At 41.7% G+C, this 19,351-nt stretch overlaps 1 protein-coding gene across 1 annotated transcript; it reads right to left on the bottom strand.

Moving 5' to 3' along the window:
- Positions 1-209: 209 nt before the first annotated feature.
- Positions 210-19,126, bottom strand: PRSS55 (serine protease 55). The gene is made up of 5 exons (XM_041768286.1): positions 19,080-19,126; positions 13,609-13,801; positions 11,738-11,988; positions 10,208-10,350; positions 210-556 (listed from the first exon to the last, which is right to left on the bottom strand). Exons 1-5 carry the CDS (start codon positions 19,093-19,095, stop codon positions 239-241), a joined length of 921 nt encoding a protein of 306 aa, XP_041624220.1. The 5' UTR covers positions 19,096-19,126; the 3' UTR covers positions 210-238.
- Positions 19,127-19,351: the final 225 nt, after the last annotated feature.

Below are 19,351 nucleotides of genomic sequence, written 5' to 3'. Positions count from 1 at the left end.
ACTGTTTTTGGTTTTAGATGGTTTGAGATAGATAACTGACTTGCAGTGGAAAGAGTCCTGACTAATGCAGGGACCCAAAGCCTAGTCCCCCAGCCAGGGCTCCAGCCTGAATTTCTGGTCCCACTTTCTATTATCACCCTCAGTTCCTGGTCCTTAGATCTAATCTGTAGCCAGTCTGTCTGCTGGTAGCACATTTTCACACACTTTCATTGGTTAAGGAATAGCATCTGCTTTATTATCAGTAGAAAATGGCCCAGAGTAACATGTAGGGCAGAAGTGAAATCAGAAGCCAGAATCTGTGGCTTCCTGGCTCTGGAAATTCTGCTGCATGGGACCTCATTTGTTTCCTATTGGGAGAACCTCTCATTTCCTCAGCATTAAAAGGTCTTCCCTCCATCTCAGTCACCTTCTTGATCCAAAGGGTGTACTTTTCTAACAAAGTGTATATCCCTGGCGTGTTCTTCCTTCCACAGCTCTTGCCCCAGCTGATAATGCCCACCAGGTACCAGGTCTTGTCAGACTCTGTGGTGCAGGCCAGAGGCCCCCCGCTGTCACCCTGTGGACAGAGAACACAGTTCAATAGTGAGTCCCATTCTAGACTGTTCATTTGAGGCAAAGAATAGCTCATGAATTAGGGAATGCACTGATCTCCCCTGCTCCAGGCTGCCAAAGGAGATGTCATTGCTGACCAATGCCCACCCCTCTCCTTTGTCCACAGGAGCAGCATGCTGCTGTCAGGCTTGTTCCAGGAGTTATAGACAGTGGAGAGGACAAAACTGAAGAGAGAGGAGAGAGAGAGAGAGAATTGGTAAGAAAATCACTGCATGCAGCACAGTGAAAGGTGAGCTGGAGGACAGAGTAAATGCTGCACAGACCAAGAGGAGTGAGAACTAGTTTTGTGGACCTTATCAAATTAGAAGCTCTGTAAAGGGCTGTAAAAGAAAGGAATGAAAGCAGAATATGAGAAATATTGTTAGAGTTGTAGATATGCATTGAGTCTTCTTTGGTGTTCTTCCAGAGGCATGAAGGAGAATGATGTCCCTTTTTTATTCTTTGGTGTGGGTGTCTGCAAGGCATAAGTGAGCTAAAGCTTTTCTGAATGCATGATTCCTATGGGGTGGACTCACATGTGCCTATGACTCACATCATTACATATATAGAAAATATATACCAAGTCCCTACCATGTACCATGCATATATATGGCTTCCTTTTACCCATTTCTATACATGCGAACCGAGGCATAAGAATGCTTAATCGCTTGATCAGGGCTACACAGTAGGCCAGACTAAGTTGGAATCAGGACTTCCTGATGCTAAACTAAGGCACACGTTCTTTTCACCTTGCTACTTGCTTTTCATGGAAGTTGCTGAGTGGTTTTAGGAGGCTTTTCTGCAGCAGAAAGATAGCCTCCTTTTCCAAGATCATAAACGGGTGGCTAGAATTAATAGAATATTATACTGAGTTCTAATAGGAGGAGGAGGATTAATATTTCCTGGACATGATACGTGAGGCATAGTGCTAGCCCCTGGACTTCTGTTTCTCATCAATTGTGCTCCGTCACATCTCTGTGAGGTAGTTATTTTGATTCCCATTTTATAATTCTAAAACTGAAGGTCAGAAGAGGTTTGATCATTCCCATTTAACAAATCTGAGGGAAAAATTATCCGGCCTTTGGGATACAAGACCTTATGTTCTACTGGAAGAGATAAAAATGTTAAACAAAAAGAATCAGTTGTGTTTGATGGGACAGAGTATGCACACAATATGGGTGGAGTACAAAGCAGGGAGTAAATTGATTCAGTTGAGGGAAGGTATATCAGGATAGACTTCAAAGCATTTAGTTTGAAGGATGAATAGGAATTTGACAGGAAGAGTGTGGGGGCTGATGGAGGGGAATCAGACAGGAAATAGAGGGACTAAGATGAGGACATGAAAATGATAAAAATCTGAACCAGGGATGACTTTGGATATAAATGATGGGGATTAGTTCCAAGGTCATAGGGTGTGGATAACAGGGATAAAGTGTAGCGAGAAACAATGAATAAATATGTTCAAATGGAGTTTGGGTTGGCTGAGGGACACATCGCCAAGCAGAGGGATATACAGAGCAAAGAGATTGTGGCCTGAGGGACACCCAGTAAATATGGGCCAAAACAAAAATTGCCATTTTCAGTATAAAATGTTGCCTTTAACACTTGTCTGGTTTTTTGTGTGTGTTTTTCTTTGTGCTAAGTTTTGTTTCCGTTATTGGGGAAGAACTATATCAACAGGATTTCCACACCAATAACTCCTTCCATAAATTTTGTTTTTACAACTTTCTTCATTTTATGAAGGAATGGATGTTATTAAAAATCTTATTAATCTGTTGCCTTGATTATTTATTATTTTCTTACACAACAAGGAGAGAACTGTCCCTCGGCAAATAACTCTATTAAGCTTCAGTTTCCATATAGTTCAAATGGAAATAATACCTTGGGAGTACCTCCCAAGAGAGTTGGAGGATGAAATTTTAAGAATCTATAAATCACCAGGCACAGGGTAAATGCTATGTAGTAAATGCCCTAGAAATGTATTAATATTGTTGTTTTGCCCTTATGTATTACAAATATTGCTTATATATTTAGGAAATAGGATTCTCCTCACAGACTGCTAGGACCAAGAAGGACATCTGTAAATACGTGTCCTTTTATGCATAAACTTAATTTTTTTCTTCCTTTTGGAAAGAAAAAGCAAGCATTGCCTCAAAATAGGGTCTTGCCTTAGATAGTGGTTTAGCGCCTGCTAAACTCCAGGGTGTGATCCTGGAGTCCCGGGATCCAGTCCCACATTGGGTTCCCTGAGTGGAGCCTGCTTCTCTCTCTGCCTGTGTCTCTGCCTCTCTCTCTTTCTCTCTGTGTGTCTCATGAACAAATAAATAAAATCTTTGAAAAAAATCTTAAAAAAAAAAATAAAGTCTTTGATCCTAAAAGTCAAAGTTTCTGTGGAGTGAAATAAGACTTCTGTGAAAGCAGCAGGGATGATGAGCTCAAGATAACCCAGGGCAGTGAAACTATTCTATATGATACTATAACGATGGCTATGTGTAATTATACTTTTATCTTAACGTATAGGATATATAACACCATAAATGAACCCTAAAGTAAACTGTAATCTTTGAATGATAGTGACATGATAGTGTAGGTTCATCAGTTGTAACAAATGTACCCCTCTGGTGAGGGATGTTGATAGAGGAAGAGGTTAGGTATGTGGAAACGGGGTGCATGGGAAATCCCAATATCTTACTTTCAAATTTGCTGTGAACCTAAAACTCTAAAAAAATAAAGTCATTAGAAAAAAAAAAAAGCAGCTCAAGTCTAAATCAAGTCATCTTCGCAGTCCCATAACCAGACTTCCTGGCAGCCCAACCAACTGCCCACTCTTAACCTCCTCTCCACCTGCAGACTCTTAGCCTCCTTGAGGACCTCATTCAGGTGTCCTCTCCATTAGGGATACTTTATGGGCAGATAGTTGCTGGCTTCCTTGGAATGTTCATCTACTTGACAAAGATCTGTTGAGCATTTTTCATGTGCCCAGCATTGCACCAAGCACTGGGAATTTACACACAAATAAGACAACATTTCTGCTGGAGCGGAGAAGACAGCTAAGAAAATAGTTCATTGCGATGACTTGCTCCAGAAAATTGCTAGTCGTTCCCAAAAGTATTGCATTACTAGCTGGGGATATGTTTGATTTTACTATGCCATTTAAAAATTATCTTTTAATTGAGCTTTTTTTGTTTCATAGTATAACCTTAGTAAAGGTATTACAAAGAGGAAAAGTGTTGGGAAAAGTACATAAAAAACCTGGTTGTTTTCCATTTTATTTTATTTATTTATTTTTTTGTTTTCCATTTTAACATTTAATTTTGATTTGCATTTTAAGTATAGAATCATCTTATTGCTATTATTTTGAACATATTTTAATGTTTTCATTATAAAATTATCACTTCCCTGAATTATGTGATGACATGATTTTTAAAAGTTTGCTAAATTTAAAAGTATGATTTTATTTTTAAAGGCAATTATTTTTAAATTCTAGGGGACAGTCTTCCTGGTTTATCTGTTTTTAAGTGATGATAATATCGTATAATTTCGGAAAAATTTCCTCGATTGCATCACCGTCAGCTTATTGATAACAAGAGAAAGCTCTCTAAACAGAGAGCAAAGCTTTTCACTCCACAGTTTTAAAAACAAGGCCTAAAATGATAACACATTCATTTATAATACTCTTAAATAATAGATAATTAAATTTAGAAGCTTTGACTAAAGTACATTTTGAAAAAAAAAAAATAAAGTACATTTTGATTGGAGAGGTATTGAAGCAAAACTCCTAGACTCCAGATGGTAGATCCAGCCACAGAAGCAAAGGTACAGAAAATGTCATCAAGGATGACACTTGATTATTTCAAATTTTGTCATAATTGACTTTGCCCATTTGAACGTGGGATGGTGTTAAATCAGAGATTGAAATGGTCAGGTTGGAACGCCCATGGACCCTGATTCTTATATTCTTGGGTGAGCAGTTGGAGTGACAACCTAGGAGAATAGCAAGTCTTCTATGCCTGGTACACACCTCCCTAGGTGATTTTTGCTCTGTCCACCTCTCCAGACTCCTCTTTTATTACTTCTGGCTTCTGAAATATTGGAAATTCCCTAAGCACATGATGCTGTTTCAGGCCTTCGCAATTTTTTCCCACATTCTCTATGACCAACCTCTCTTTCCAATCTTATCTATCAAATGTTTTTTCCCCATTTCTTTTTTTTTTTAAAGATTTTATTTATTCATGAGAGACACAGAGAGAGGCAGAGACACAAGCAGAGGGAGAAGCAGGCTCCTCACAGGGAGCCTGATGTAAGACTCCATTCCAGGACCCCGGGATCACGCCCTGAGCCTAAAGCAGATGCTCAACACTCAGGCGTCCCTTCCCTTTTTTATTGATATTGGAGCCCTTTGCCTCTTGTTTCAGTATGAAATGGTTGCTCTCTGAGTCTGTGGCATGGCTATGATCTGAGATCTTTCTGGAACTACTATTATTGGGAAGTTTTGTCTTCTCTTCATTATTTAATTTTGATATCACTGTAGATTTATATGCAATATAAAGAATATAAAGAGATCCCATGTTTCCTATAATAATAACATCTTGCAAAACTATAGTACAATAGCACAACCAGGATGTTGGCATTGATCCAGAGATCCCTTGTTACCCCTTTTTGTGCTACCACCCTATCCCCTCCTACCTGCAACACTTCCTCAATCCCTGGCAGCCACTAATCCATTCTCCATGTCTATAATTTTGTCATTTCTAGAACGTTATGTAAATGGGATCATTCAGTGTAGGACCTCTGGGGATTGGCTTGTTTCACACAGTGTGAGTCTTAGGAGATCCATCCACATTGTTGCACATATGAATAGTTTGTTTTTGTCACAGCTGAGTGGTATTGCATGGCATTGATGTACCATAGATGGTTAAACATCTACATCTTTAAAGATATTTGTTTTCGATTCTTGGTTATTATGAGTGCTGTAACATTCCTGCACAAGTTTTAATGTAAACATAAACCTTCATTTATCTGGAATAAGTGCCTAGGAGTGGCATTTGCTGGGTTGTATGGCAGGAGAGTGTTCAGTTTTTTAAGAAACTGCCAAACTGTTTTCCAAATTGTTTGAACTATTTTAAATTCTCATTAGCAATGTATGAGTGCTCCAGTTCCTCTGCATTTTTGCCATCATTTGGTGACATCACTATTTTTTTTTTTAGCCATCCTGAGAGATATGGAGTGATACCTCATTTGTAGCTTTAGTTTGCATTTTCTTAATGGCTAATGACATTGAACTTCTTTTCATTTCTTTTTTTTCCCTAAAATATATAAAATATATAAATATAAATACATATTTTATTGGAGTTCGATTTGCCAACATATATTATAATATAACACCCAGTGCTCATCCCATCAAGTGCCCCCCTCAGTGTCCATCACCCAGTCACCCCATCCCCCCGCCCACCTCCCCTTCCACTACCTCTTGTTCATTTCCCAGAGTTAAGAGTCTCTCATGTTTTGTCACCCTCTCTAATTTTTCCCACTCATTTTCTCTCTTTTCCCCTATCCCTTTCACTATTCTTTATCTTCTCCATATGAGTGAAACTATAGAATTGTCTTTCTCTGATTGACTTACTTCACTCAGCATAATACCCTCCAGTTCCATCCACATCGAAGCAAATGGTGGGTATTCATCATTTCTAATGGTTGAGTAATATTACATTATATATATATATATATATATATATATATATATATATATATATATATAATTGGATAAAGATGTGGTATATTGGTATATACCACATCTTTATCCATTCATCTTTCAATGGACACCGAGGCTCCTTCCACAGTTTGGCTATTGTGGACATTGCTGCTATAAACATTGGGGTTCAGGTGTCTTGGCTTTTCACTGCAACTGTATCTTTGGGGTAAATCCCGAGTAGTGCAATTGCTGGGTCATCAGGTAGCTCTATTTTTAACTATTCAAGGAACCACACAGTTTTCCTAAGTGGCTGTACCTCTTTTCATGTTCTTATTTGCCATCCGTATATCTTGTTTAGTGAAATGTCTGTCCATGTCTCTTGCCCATTTTCTAATTAGATAGTTTTTTTCTACTGTTGAGTCTGAGAGTTCTCTATATATTCTAGGTAATTTCTTTGTTGGATATCATCTCCTAATCTGTGGCTTTGTTTTCATCCTCTTGCAGCAACATTTCAACCAGTCTTAAAGGTTGACTTGCTTCAAGTTAGCACACTCCTTGCTTGTTAACCTAAGTCCCTTGATCTGTAACACAATGAATTTACTTTCCTTAGGTATGCAGATCATGGGCCTTAAGGATTGAAGGACCAGAACTTTTCTAGGCCACTGAAGCTAGGAAGTCTGTGTGAAGCTTCCTTGGCTTTCTGAGTAGCTAACACTTTTTTTTTTTTTTTAGCACAATGGTTTTTGTTTTTCTTTTTTGTTTTTTAGTTTGTTTGTGTGTTTTTAGGTCACACAGGTGATTTTACTGACCTCCCTCTGCGCATCTGTCGACCTGGCCCTCCTTTGCAGAAAGAACAGAATATTTCCAGTACCAGATCCCCTTGCATTGTTTATAGCTACCATGTGATCAAGAAACATTGTCGACCACTGAACTTCCTTTGCTGATTAGCCATCCTAAACCCCTTTAAAACCCTTGGGCCACACAGAAATTCCAGAGTTGGCTTTTGGTCAAGACATCATCTTGGGTTGCTGGCCCCCTGAATAAAGCACAATTTTTTTTCCAATCAAAAACTCATCTCTTTGGCATCTTGGTGGCTCAGTGATTGAGCGTCAGCCTTTGGTTCGGGGTGTGATCCTGGGGTCCTGGGATAGAGTGCTGCAAGATCCTTGCAGGGAGCCTACTTCTCCCTCTGCCCATGTCTCTGTCTCTCTCTCTCTCTGTCTCTCATGAATAAATAAATAAAATCTTAAAAAAACCCAAACAACTCATCTCTTGAGTAATGGCCTTTCAAGCGACTGGGCAGCTGAACTTGGATTTGGTAACACTCTTAATAGGGTCTTTCAGAGGGCAAAAGTTTTCAACTTTGAAGAAGTCCGGTTTATCAATATTTACTTTTATGAATTGTATCTTTGATGTCACTCTATGTCTCACGGATTTCCTGTGTTTTTTTTTCTGAAAGTTTTTATGCTTTTATATTTAAGTTCATCGTACATTTTGAGTTTTTATTTTTATTTTATTTATTTGAGAGAGAGCATGAGCAGGGGAAGGGGCAGAGGGAGAGGGGGAAGCAGGCTCCCTGTTGAGGGGGGAGCTCGTTGCAGACCTCCATCCCAGGACCCTGAGATCATGACCTGAGCTTAACTGACTGAACTACCCAGGTACTCCTTGAGTCAAGTTTTAATTGGATTTATTCTAGGAATTAATGGTTCTCAATTTTCTTTTAAAAAAATTCTTTACTCTGACTTTTGGCTTTAGTTTTCCTGATTTGCCTTATCCTATGTTTATCAATAAGTTAAATCCAACTCTCTATTCTAGCTATGACAGATCTTGCCTAGAGTTTTGCCTTGAGTATTAGGTTATAAGACTGGTTCTCATTTAAATCTTCACCTTTAACAGGTTTCTTTGAAACTGGAGTGGGGGATAGCAACTCTACCATTGGATTGGGGTGGAAGCCTGGATTCCTCCCTCAGGCCAGTGATGACACCTAGGTGAGAAGCAGGAGTGCCCAGTTATACCTGAGTGGGATACCTCGTTGGGATGGAAGCCCAAGTTTCTCAGGTGGCCTCCACTGGCATCAAGGGGGGGGGCAGAGGATGGCTGGTTACTACTAGATGGTAGCTAAACTTCTGGTTCTCCACTTAGCTTCTTCTGTAACTACCATGGTGGGCAGTAGAAGGAAGTCAAGGTTGTCCACTTGACCTTAGTTGATGGGGTAGGGCGGACCATCAATTTTTTCTTGGTATTTATTGGAATACAATATTTAATATTTATTGTCAAAAAGTTTCTGCCTTGCTAGGTTGCTCTTTTCCTAGTTCAGAGAGAAGGAAGTCTTTCTTATTTTGTTAGTTTTCCTCTGTGCATATTGGCATTCTGGGTTGCAGTCTTGTCTAACATCCAGTCTAGAATATATAAGAGGCAAAAAGAAAACCCAAGGAACTCACTGTTGGGTCATTCCTTAAGCATTAGGATATGCAATATGCATCTCTATCTTTCAGAGCCTTTATTTTTGTTTTTACAATATAATGTCCAGTACTTTTAGCTGTACTTAGTGGGAGGGATTAGCATAATATGTTCCATCTTGTCCAGAACCAGAACTCCTGATTCTCTTTTTTGTCTTGTAATGTTTTAAATTGTCCAGAATGTGAAGAAAACACAAGGTTAATATGATATTGATATCATTTCTCTCTTTGGTCCTCACAGTATTCACCACATGAGAGACTCCTAAACAGTGTCATTGCTGCAGGAGTCCATTCTTTCTTACCTCAGGCCTCTTCTTCATTTTCTTCTCCTTTGATTCCCTCAACCCCTATTCTCAGCAACTCTCTCCCTAGACCTTATCTCACAGTCTGGCAGGGAAAGCTACCATTTCCTTTTTTTTTTTTTACCATTTCCTAACATTAAACAATAATAGATAAGTCTGTAGGTAAATACTCTCCCCATCCATGAAACAGCATTTTCACTCTACACAATGTTTAACATCTGCATTCATAGTTTTACACCAGTGATGAGATTCATTACTCAGAAAATGAGTAGGATTAAGTGGAACTCATCAAAGTGATGATGAACAGTGCATCTCCCAAGAAGAAGAAAGTAAAGACAGAATGCATAGTTCATCCTTAGAGCCATAGAAAGTTAATTTCTGAGGATTTTTCATATTTTTTTTGAGCATCAATCAAAACTGTTTTTCTTTTTAAATGGTTGTGTTCATTACATTAAAACTAAGATACCAGTCTTTAGTTGAGTGAAATCCACATGTATTTTCCAAAATATTACAGATCTTTACTCAACTGCCTGCCCAGGAGATTGTAGACTCTTTTTGGTGAGAAACTATCTCATTCATGGTTGGATTCCTCAGGGCTTAATGTGCTCAACAGTTAATGAAATAAAATGATTCCTTGTATGAATCTCAAATTCTGCTTGGCTTTTTGTTTTCAAAGAACTCCAAGAGAGCAGCCCGGGTGGCTCAGCAGTTTAGTGCCGCCTTCGGCCAAGGGCATGATCCTGGAGACCCGGGATCGAGTCCCATGTCAGGCTCCATGCATGGAGCCTGCTTCTCCCTCTGCCTGTGTCTCTGCATCTCTCTCTCTCTCTCTGTGTCTTTCATTAATAAATAAAATCTTTAAAAAAAGAACTTCAAGAAATGGAAAAGTCTTGGAGCCCTATTTATGTAGTATATCAAGAGAAGAATAGAAATATTTACACAGGGTTGCTATATAATGACTCATGGCTATGCATTAACATTCCAAGGATCTGACAATGAGTACTCCTCAATTCATGTCCCCATTCCCACGGTGGAGCTCTGATTCCCAGGGCTCTCAACAATAGACTCTTGTTGTCTATTCTCAGTGGAAAGAAGATACCCTTGCATTGGAGCCCTGAGATGATAGGAGCCTGTAGGTGAGGGTGGGAATACTCCTTAGTTACCTGGCAAGCATCAAAGCTCTCATTCTCATATCCAGCACACAGCATATTCTTGGTAAGTTTTGGAAACGCCTTTAAACATTTCTCCCAATCCGTGATGATCATTGGCACTTTCATCAGCTCAGTTTTCATAGAGTATTTGTCATCTAGCCCACAAAGAAAGCACATTATAAAAGTCACTAGATAACAGTCCCAGTGCAACTAGATCACCCTGTGCATCCCTGCATCCCACCAGCCACTTGCTTATCTTTCTCTACATCCTCCACTCTCCACTTCCTTCCAATAATTCTATGTTATTCACTCATTCTGTCATCTCAGACTTTTCTAAAGAATTCCTCACCTACTTGAATTATTCTTCTTATTCAAAATTATATTCCTGCTTCCAAGCAGGCTTCCTGCTTGACTCCAACCGACCCTACAGACTTGACTTCTTGGAGCTGGCTATTGATCATTTTTCAGTATAATCCTGCCTCTTCAGCCTATATACCTATTGCTACTTTTTAGTATGTGAGTATGATACTTCCTTAGCACAAGGCTGCTTAAAGTAGGTTTGTGCTCCCAGGAAAAAGGCTTTCAGGTCCTCCAGGCAAGGACAGGTTGACTAAGAGTCTTTATAGGAGATTTGCCACAGCCCTTTCTGGACTCCAGCTTCCAGGAATTTGTCTGAACTTTTTTCTGTCTTGTTAACTCAGACCACACAGATTTTCAAATTCTTCTTCTTATTAAGTACTTTTAATCTTACAGATACCCATCTGCCTCCTCTTTACTTCTAATTCTCCAGTAGTAGCCTAGAAACAGTCTTACTTTAGTTTTTCTCTGGTTACTAAACCCCTGAAATTCCTACCATCTTCCAGGCCCCAGCTGGTTGCAAAGTTCCCTATTGTACCTAGAGTCTTGTTCAGTCCTGAGGCAGTGCTATGCTGTTCCCATCTCTTCCCCTACCTATTTTCATTGGGGGAAGTCCAATGGGGCTTTCATAATCCCTTTTTGCCCTCACATAGTTCCTCCTATTTTGGCCAAGTAACAATGTAACAACAAGTAACAACACATTCATTTCTAAGAATGGCTGGGCCACACTCCAGGACCATCAGAAGTCTAGGCCAGGACAGGTATCTAGAATGCCTGTAGGAGCCAGGTGGGAAACATCAAGGTGTGAACCAAGGGAGATGTGAGAGAATAAAAAGGAAGGGGGCCCCTGGCAAAATGAGGAGTTTAGATTCAGTTAAACAAGCAAACAAGACTTCTCTGTGCTGGCTGAATATGACCACACCTGGCGAATGGCTTGGACCTGGCATCTCAGCCTGGGGCTTCGAGGAGATGCTTCCTTGGCACTGGGAAGGGGCTGAGATTTGGCCTCTGTGAGCCTCAGGTATGCAGGGATTTGCTCCAATGCAAGTCTTTTTCTCCTTTCCCCTTAGCCCTCTCTCCTTTCATGTTCCTGACCACATCCTTAGATTTACGGGCCCAACCTCAGATGCCCGTGATATGGCTCCTCCCTCAGAAGCTCTCAGGAGATGCTGAACAGTCACGTACCACTATTGGTCTGACCCCATCCTGCCACCCAGCATTTGTGCCATGTGGAGGGGGTGGGCTTCCTGGGTATGCAGATAGGCTCCATCTGTCCATTGAATGTGATAGGCGAGGCCAACAGCAGCAAGGCAATATCATTGTCCATGTTGACTTTTTGAAAGTCCTTGTGAAGAACTATGCTGGTAACCTCCTTTATATCCAGGGATGGGCTGCTTAAGTCATTGCTTCCCAACACAACACTCAAGTCTGTTGGGCTGTGGCGTAGAACCAGAGAGAGGGAAGTAGAAGGCGAAGAGGAGTCATGAAGCACACAGAATTTACTCTGCCCAAAAAACCTAAATCCCATATAGTTCTAGGAGCCTTTAGAACTTGTCCTACTGGAGCTGTTGCTCAGAAGATGTAAGGATTTATTTATTTATTTATTTATTTATTTATTTATTTATTTATTAATGTAAGAATTTTAAAGAGGTCGAGGGAAGTGAACTCCAGGAGGGGCAGACCACGGCCACATTGCTGCTCCAGCAGTCTTGGAGATGTGAATGAGATACTCCTGGCTAATGCTACAGAGGAAGTACTCAACTTTGGGGACTCCAAAGAATACACAAGAGACCACTTGGCATAAATCAAACTTGCTTCAGATAGTTAAGGTGTTAGTACATTGATTTGTCTACCAGCAACTTAGAGACCCAGGCACAGAATTTAATCTAGACCTACCACTGATTAAGCAGAAAGAATTTTTAATAATTATTTAGGCATTCCCTCCAGGGAGAATGGCCAGAAACTTCCTAATAGCCAATCCTTAAGTATATCATGGAAGCATATGCAACAAGTCTCCTTGGTTATGTCATGGTGAAATTTTCCACTGCTTTTTTTTTTTTTGTTATTAACTTTTAAAGGTCAGACTTTCTGTGTATCTTCCAACTTTCTTTCTTTTCTTTTTTTTTATTTTAATCTTCCAACTTTCTTAAGAAACTTTCCAACTTTCTTCCAACAATCTTAGCAGGTATCACAGAAAGCATAAGCACTGGGGCCTGGATTTAAATCCTATTTCTGTTTACTATGTGTGCACTGTGGGTGAGTCATTGGGCCTATTTCCCTCTCTATAAAATAGGATTGTTCATTCTACCTGCCTCAGAGGATTGTTGTAAGATTGAATGAATTAAAATGGGGATTATTCATCTGCCTTCTTCAGGGTTGATATATAAATAAGTTAATGAAGGTTATTTCTTAGCAGGTAACTGACTCATGATTAGTAACCAGTAAATGCTAGATTTACAACCAGTCTCCTGGAGTGCAGAGACAACTCTGCAAGGAGCAAGTAAATAGAGTGTCAGATAGCCTAGGATCCCAGACTTCCAGAATTAACAGAATTTCCTCCTAGAAGGACTTACATGTCCTAGAAGGTGTGGATGGACCAAGACTTTGACTCTACCAAACCACAAATGTTCCTGAAGAGGATAGTATGTGACCTTTGGGGAAACCATAGTTATTGGTCCTTGGAGGCAATGTGTAGGGCACAGTAGATGCCACCATCAGGCTCACTGCCTCCTCTTCCCCGGGAAGAATGTCAGATTTTGCAGGAGAGGCAAAAGGCTTTTGGAACTATATAAATATTTTATAACATACAGTCAGAGCTGATGGAGAAACTCAACTAAGAAAAAAAAGAACAAATGAACAAATTTATACATTGTGAAGAGGAGAACTGAAATAAAGCATTGGACAAAGGGCTGAAGGGTTGGGTGGTAATCATTTCTGTCTGACTCAGGACTGACTAGGGCTAGGGTTTCCCTTAGCAATCAGGTCTTGCTGAGTGTGGGGGGTGTCCTGGGAGTGAACACTGCCAGAGGCAACAGGGATAGGCTCTTGATACTTACAGTAGCTCTTCAGAAATTAAACAGTGAGCAGCAGTGACAATCCACCACTTGTTGATGATTGCGCCACCACAGAAATGTTCATTTCTTGCCTGAATACTCACCTGCCATGGGAACTCACCCACCTCAGCCTCCATCCCCCCTATGATTCTGGAATACTGAGATCCTCCCTCAAAAATGGGTCTTTTACCACATTCTGGTAGAATGAAAGAGAAAAAAAAGGGAAAAGTAGCAACACTTAGTCAATATCCATGGAGGCTTATAAGTAGCTATCATTATATCCATTCTAGAGATGACGCTTTCCCTTGAAGCACCCATAGGAACACAAGTAAGCCAACAGATGCTCTATTTTGTTGCACAGAGTCTGGGACATGGGTCAGAAGTGTTGGCTCTGTCCCCTCTCCAGCATTATGATCTCAGGCAAATCACTTCACTGAGCTTGTTTCTGCAATAGTCTAAAATAAATCACAGGAAAACACTTGTCCAGAGCCACCCCTGGAGTGCTGGGCAAAATAATGCTCCCAACCCCAGTAGATGTCAATGTCCTAATGGGCCATTCCCTAGAGCTAAAAAGTCAGGATAAAACAATCATATATGAACTTATGGTTTCAGTCATGTTAACAAGCTGGCCTTGTGCATGTGGGAGGCAATGTGCCACAATACTAAGAGTGATTATGAGCCTGAAGCTTGATTGAATGATGGATGACAGCTTTGGGAACCAATTGTGTGACATCTCTGAGACACAGAGTATGGCATTTTCTAAGAGGGCAGGCTCTGGGGCCCCACAGCCTGAGTCCAATCCTGGCTCTGTTGTTTACTGACTAAATGATTTCAGTAAGCATTGGGGAAAGCTACTTATCCTCCCTTGCATAGAACTTTTTTTTACAGATTAAATGAGAGTGTGGGTATTGAAGTGTCCAACACAGTGCTTGGCATAGAGTAAATCCTCAAGCCACATTAGCTGTCAGAATTTCTCATATCATCTTGCACCAAAGGCTCCATGAGGCTGGCAGCTGAGCCCCATTCTCCATCTTTGTCTTAAGAACAACTGATATCACAGGTATAAACTCCTGTAAACTTAATAGTAGAGCACAAAACCCCTGAGCTGTGATGGAGGCAATGCTAAAATGGGTGAGAATCTACTGCAATTGCCCACACCAGAGAGAGGCACATTCTGTTGATTCTTTCCCGACAACATGCACTACCACCCACTCACATTTCAGCCAATGCCCAAGGCCAGAATGAGGGAGGGCAGGTGAATAGGCTGTGTTCTTTTCATGGGGTAGTGTGCAGAGAGGGAAATGTGAGCCCTAGAGTCAAACAGGTACAAAATCCCCGCTCTTCTACTACCCTGCTGTGTGACTTGGGACAAATCTTCAACTTTCATAAGGCTCAGAGTTCCTCACACATGCATGAGGCTGAGTGTGGAGAACCCACTGTGATGGTATGGAAGTTAAACATGGGGAATTACCTGACCCATAAGAGCAGGGAAATAACCCAGTTTCCTTCCAATCTCAGCCACACCTGGGAGAGAGAACCCATCAGGTTCAGAGAACCTTAGAGAACCTGAGGTTCCTCAGAGAATCACGAGGGGCTGCCTATTGAGAACAGAAGGCCCTGGCCTTCTTCCTGTGTGCATACATGTGAATGTGCCCAGCTAGACTTTTGCTCTGTATCTGTAGTACACCAGACCTCCGTCATTTTCCTGAGCCCCATTCTCTTCTTCCCCTGATTTGGAGTTCTAATGCTCAGCTCATTCTGGGCCCTTGCTTCTAGGCACTCTATTACTCATTCAAGAATAAAGGTTAGTATTTCAGAACTGAAACTTCAGGTCAGATGGGTTGAACTTTTAGGCTCAGGAAGAGAGGAGAAGAAAGGGAAATAAGGGAAATCTTTTGGGGGAGTATTTGGGAAAACCTGAAGCTACTGCTCTTGTGCTCTTTTGGGCCAGCCTCTCAGTGACCAATTAGCTAATTAATGAGCTCAACAACTGAATCTTTCCCTTAGCCCGTAATGCTCACCACTGACTGGATGGAAGTGATGTGAGCAAGGTCACCATCATGCCCAGCCCCACCTGGGAGAGCTGCTCTGGCCACTGGGAGAGGAGTCCACATACCAACATGTACACCCTTGGCTTGAGACATGAGCAGCAGAATTGATAACAGAAGCATGGCCCTTGGCTTTGATGTTTGCCTAGGAGGTGATGGAGGCCAGGATTGAGGGAAATGATGTTGGCAGAGCCTCTCTTCTTATAGTCAGTCCCTGGCTGATGATGTCACAAAGGGCTATGGGTTTGGGTAGACACTACTCAAGCATCCTCAGTACTGCCTTCCTGGCCAGTGGCCAGGCCCAATGCTTGGAAATGAATTGTACTAATTTCAGTTCCCAAAGTGATCGCAGTTCATTTTCCAGGCCACATTGTCTACTCTCCACAGCCTAGCTCCCTTGGTTTTCATCATCTGCAGGAAAGGAATAATAGGGTCCATGAAGAAAGTCATTGTGAAGCTCAAAACAAGATCATGTGACTTGGGTGATGGACCCTCTTTACCATACCAAGGGTATGGCTCCATCTACTTCCTGAGAGGGGAAATTCCAGGACAGATGACTTACTCCTTTGCTTGTCCAACAGACCCCTGCAGGCAACTGCTCCTCAGCACCCAGGTGTCCACTCTGAGGGTTGACCCAGGGCCTGTTGTGTGGCCATGGGAAGGTACAATTCTCATCTGTTCTGAATAATATGTAATCTGTCTCAAACAGAAGAGGCCTGGTGAAGGGATAACTTTTTTTTCTCTATTGGCACATGGGTAAAAGTACCAAAGCATGCCGGGTCACTGGGCCCTAGTCTTGCCACCAAGAAACTCCAGGCTTTCCCTTTGCTCTTCCTTTAGACTCAGCTCTCTCCTCTCCTGGACATGCTACACCCACCACTGCTAAATGCTGGTGGCTTTCCCCTTTGCTCAGTTTAGGGGTGGGGTGTGGAGGTGAGGAGGAGCCTGGGCCCTAGGTCTGATTGGGAGAAAGGAGGATGACTGCTAATCTCACTTGTGGGAAGGTAGGGATAATGGAAAACTCATACTAAATTGTTGCTCATTTTCTACTAAAGTATCTGGACAAAAGCCCAGCTCACCTCTAGGAAGATCCATTTCCTTCTGGGTCTATAGCCCTCCTATTAACATGACTGAGCCCTATTTCTTGTGAAATACTCATTCACTGCCCAGCATTATTATTTAGTGTGTGTGTGTGTGTGTGTGTGTGTGTGCAAAAAGCTCTTTTACAGTAACAACAGATCGCAAAATGCTTGAACTGATGGAGGGGAAAGATGGGTTTGGACAGAGCTACTGTGCACAGCCACATCTCCAGAGTGCACCATTCCTAGAGGCTACAATGGGAATACCACCCCCCTGGAACTGGGCAGACATGAGAGCTTAGGTGTGAAGAGAAACTTCAGTGCTCTATAAGGAATCTATAGAAATCCAAAAAGGAAAGAATGATACATGTCACATGATGACATAGGTTACCCAGGGACTGCTGGCTGGCTGGTACCTCAGACACCCCCAGGGTGACCTAATCCTGGTGACTTTATTTACCACAGTCCTGGCTAATAGATCTCTAACTTTGGTGTGCAGCCCGGGGAGCTTGTTCAGTGCAGATTAAGGTTTGCCAGATTTATCAAATAAAAACACAGGCTGCCCACTTAATTTTGAATTTCAGGTAAAGAACAAATATGTTTCTAATCTGTGTGGACCCCATGCAATGTCTGAGAGATACATACACACACAAAAAGGAAGAAAGAAAGAAGAAAAAGAAAGAAAGAAAGAAAGAAAGAAAGAAAGAAAGAAAGAAAGAGAAAGAAAAAGAAATTCACATTGTATATGAAATTCTAGTGTATCTGGAATTATATATTTTACCTGGTAACCCCAATGTTGATTTCCAAGTTTTTTCCTTCAGATGCTGATCCAGTGAATAGGAGAGGGGAAGGAGGACAACAGATTTAAGCATTTTAACAGCTGCTCCCAGATGATCCTAGTGCAGATCATCCTGAACCATGTTGAGAATTGTCAGTCAGGCCTAGGGTACAGAGCTTCCTGGGGCCCCTGGGAAGGTGGGACTAGAGTCTGACTCTATCCAGGAACTCTGGAGAGCGAGAGTGTCTGGCCAACCACTTAGGTTCTGGGGAGGGATGGACTGACCCTCTAGTTTGTGCAGTGTGGGCCGCACAGGGGAGAGAGCCAGTCGGGGGTGTCTGAGGATCCACACATAAGGCTTCCTGGAGGGGGCAAGAGGAGCCCAAAGAGGTGGGGTTGTGCAACCAGGCCTGGGAGCTGCAGGACAAAGGAGGCTAGCAGGAAACCACAGAAGAACCCAAGAGACACTACCTTAAAAGTCAGCAGGAAATGCCTCCTAGGCCCAGAGGTCAGGAAGCTGATGTTTGGACTAGCTCACCTTTATCTGTACCCTCTCCTCAACTTTGATTCCTGCCAGGAGTGAAAGAGCTGCTCAAGGTGGGGGAAGGTGAGCAGAACCAGAGGTGAGAAAAGGCCCTTGTTCCTAATTGGACCCAGACTGGAAGAGGAAGATTTAACAGAGTCAGATTTCAGCCTCTGTAGTGTGACAAGAGTTTAGATATTCTAGTGCCTACATTGAAACTGGGTTTGGGACTGAAGTGCCTATAGAACTGTTATCTCTGAACAACTAGAAGGTGTACCTGGAGCTTTTCTATCTGGGTAGGACAAATCATCCCCGCTGAATGGAGTTTAAAAAGATGGTGGGAGACACAAATGAAGCTGTGTGTTCGTCGAAATCCATGCATTGCACTTGTTCAAACATAGCAGTTATACTACCCGTTGCATTTTTCCAGTGCCTTTGCAGTTGGTGGGAAAATTCTGGCTGGAGCTTCATGATTTCTCCATTTACAGCAGTTTGCTGAACTGTGGGGAATGTACTTATCCATACAAGCATAGGCAAGTCATCTAGTTCAGGCAGGCAAATGACTGGTAGGACTGCCATGCTCCACCCACAGCCCCTCACCCCACCCCCAGCCCCCACCTCTCATGACAGATGCAGCCAATTGATCATAACTCCTTTCTGCTGAGCCAAGAATTGGCCACAATGTGGCCATTTAGGCAGCTGTTACCAGGGGATCAGACAAAAACCATTGTTATTGTTGGACTACATACAACCAGGGTTGCAAGAGCCTCACCAATATCCAGTAAAGACATAGACACTTTGGAAGATGCATCTAGTCTCCTCTCTGACTTTCATGCAGAGACTTGCTGCCCTTAAAAGTTGTGCATCCATTTATATTGTACTGTGTTATTTAGTAGGTAGCCTGCATGTTGTACTAGAGATGATTTCTGAAGTCAGACTTACTTAGCTTCAAATCCTGCTTCCAATGCTTCTATAAAGGGTCTTGAGCATGTTAACCCACCTCTGAGAGTTTTGCTTATTTCTGCACAGGGTATAATAGGACCTACCTGTTAGGGTTGACATGAGGATCAAGCTATGGTCACAATGTGTCTTAGTCTCTCCTGGCTGCTGTAACAAATTGAGTTGACCTTTGAACAACGTAGGGGTTAAAAACACCGACCTTGCCTTACAGCCAAAATCCACGTATAACTTTAACACTCCAAAAACTTAAGTACCAATAACCTATTGTTCATGGAAAGCTTTATCAATAACATAGTTAACACATATTTTGTATGTTTAAATATTATACATTGTATTCTTATAATAAAGTAAGCTAGAG

This window comes from Vulpes lagopus, chromosome 8, assembly GCF_018345385.1.
Source record: "Vulpes lagopus strain Blue_001 chromosome 8, ASM1834538v1, whole genome shotgun sequence".
NCBI lineage: Eukaryota > Metazoa > Chordata > Mammalia > Carnivora > Canidae > Vulpes > Vulpes lagopus.
The sequence above is the reverse complement of the archived record's forward strand: the minus strand, read 5'-3'. Positions and strand labels throughout refer to the sequence as shown.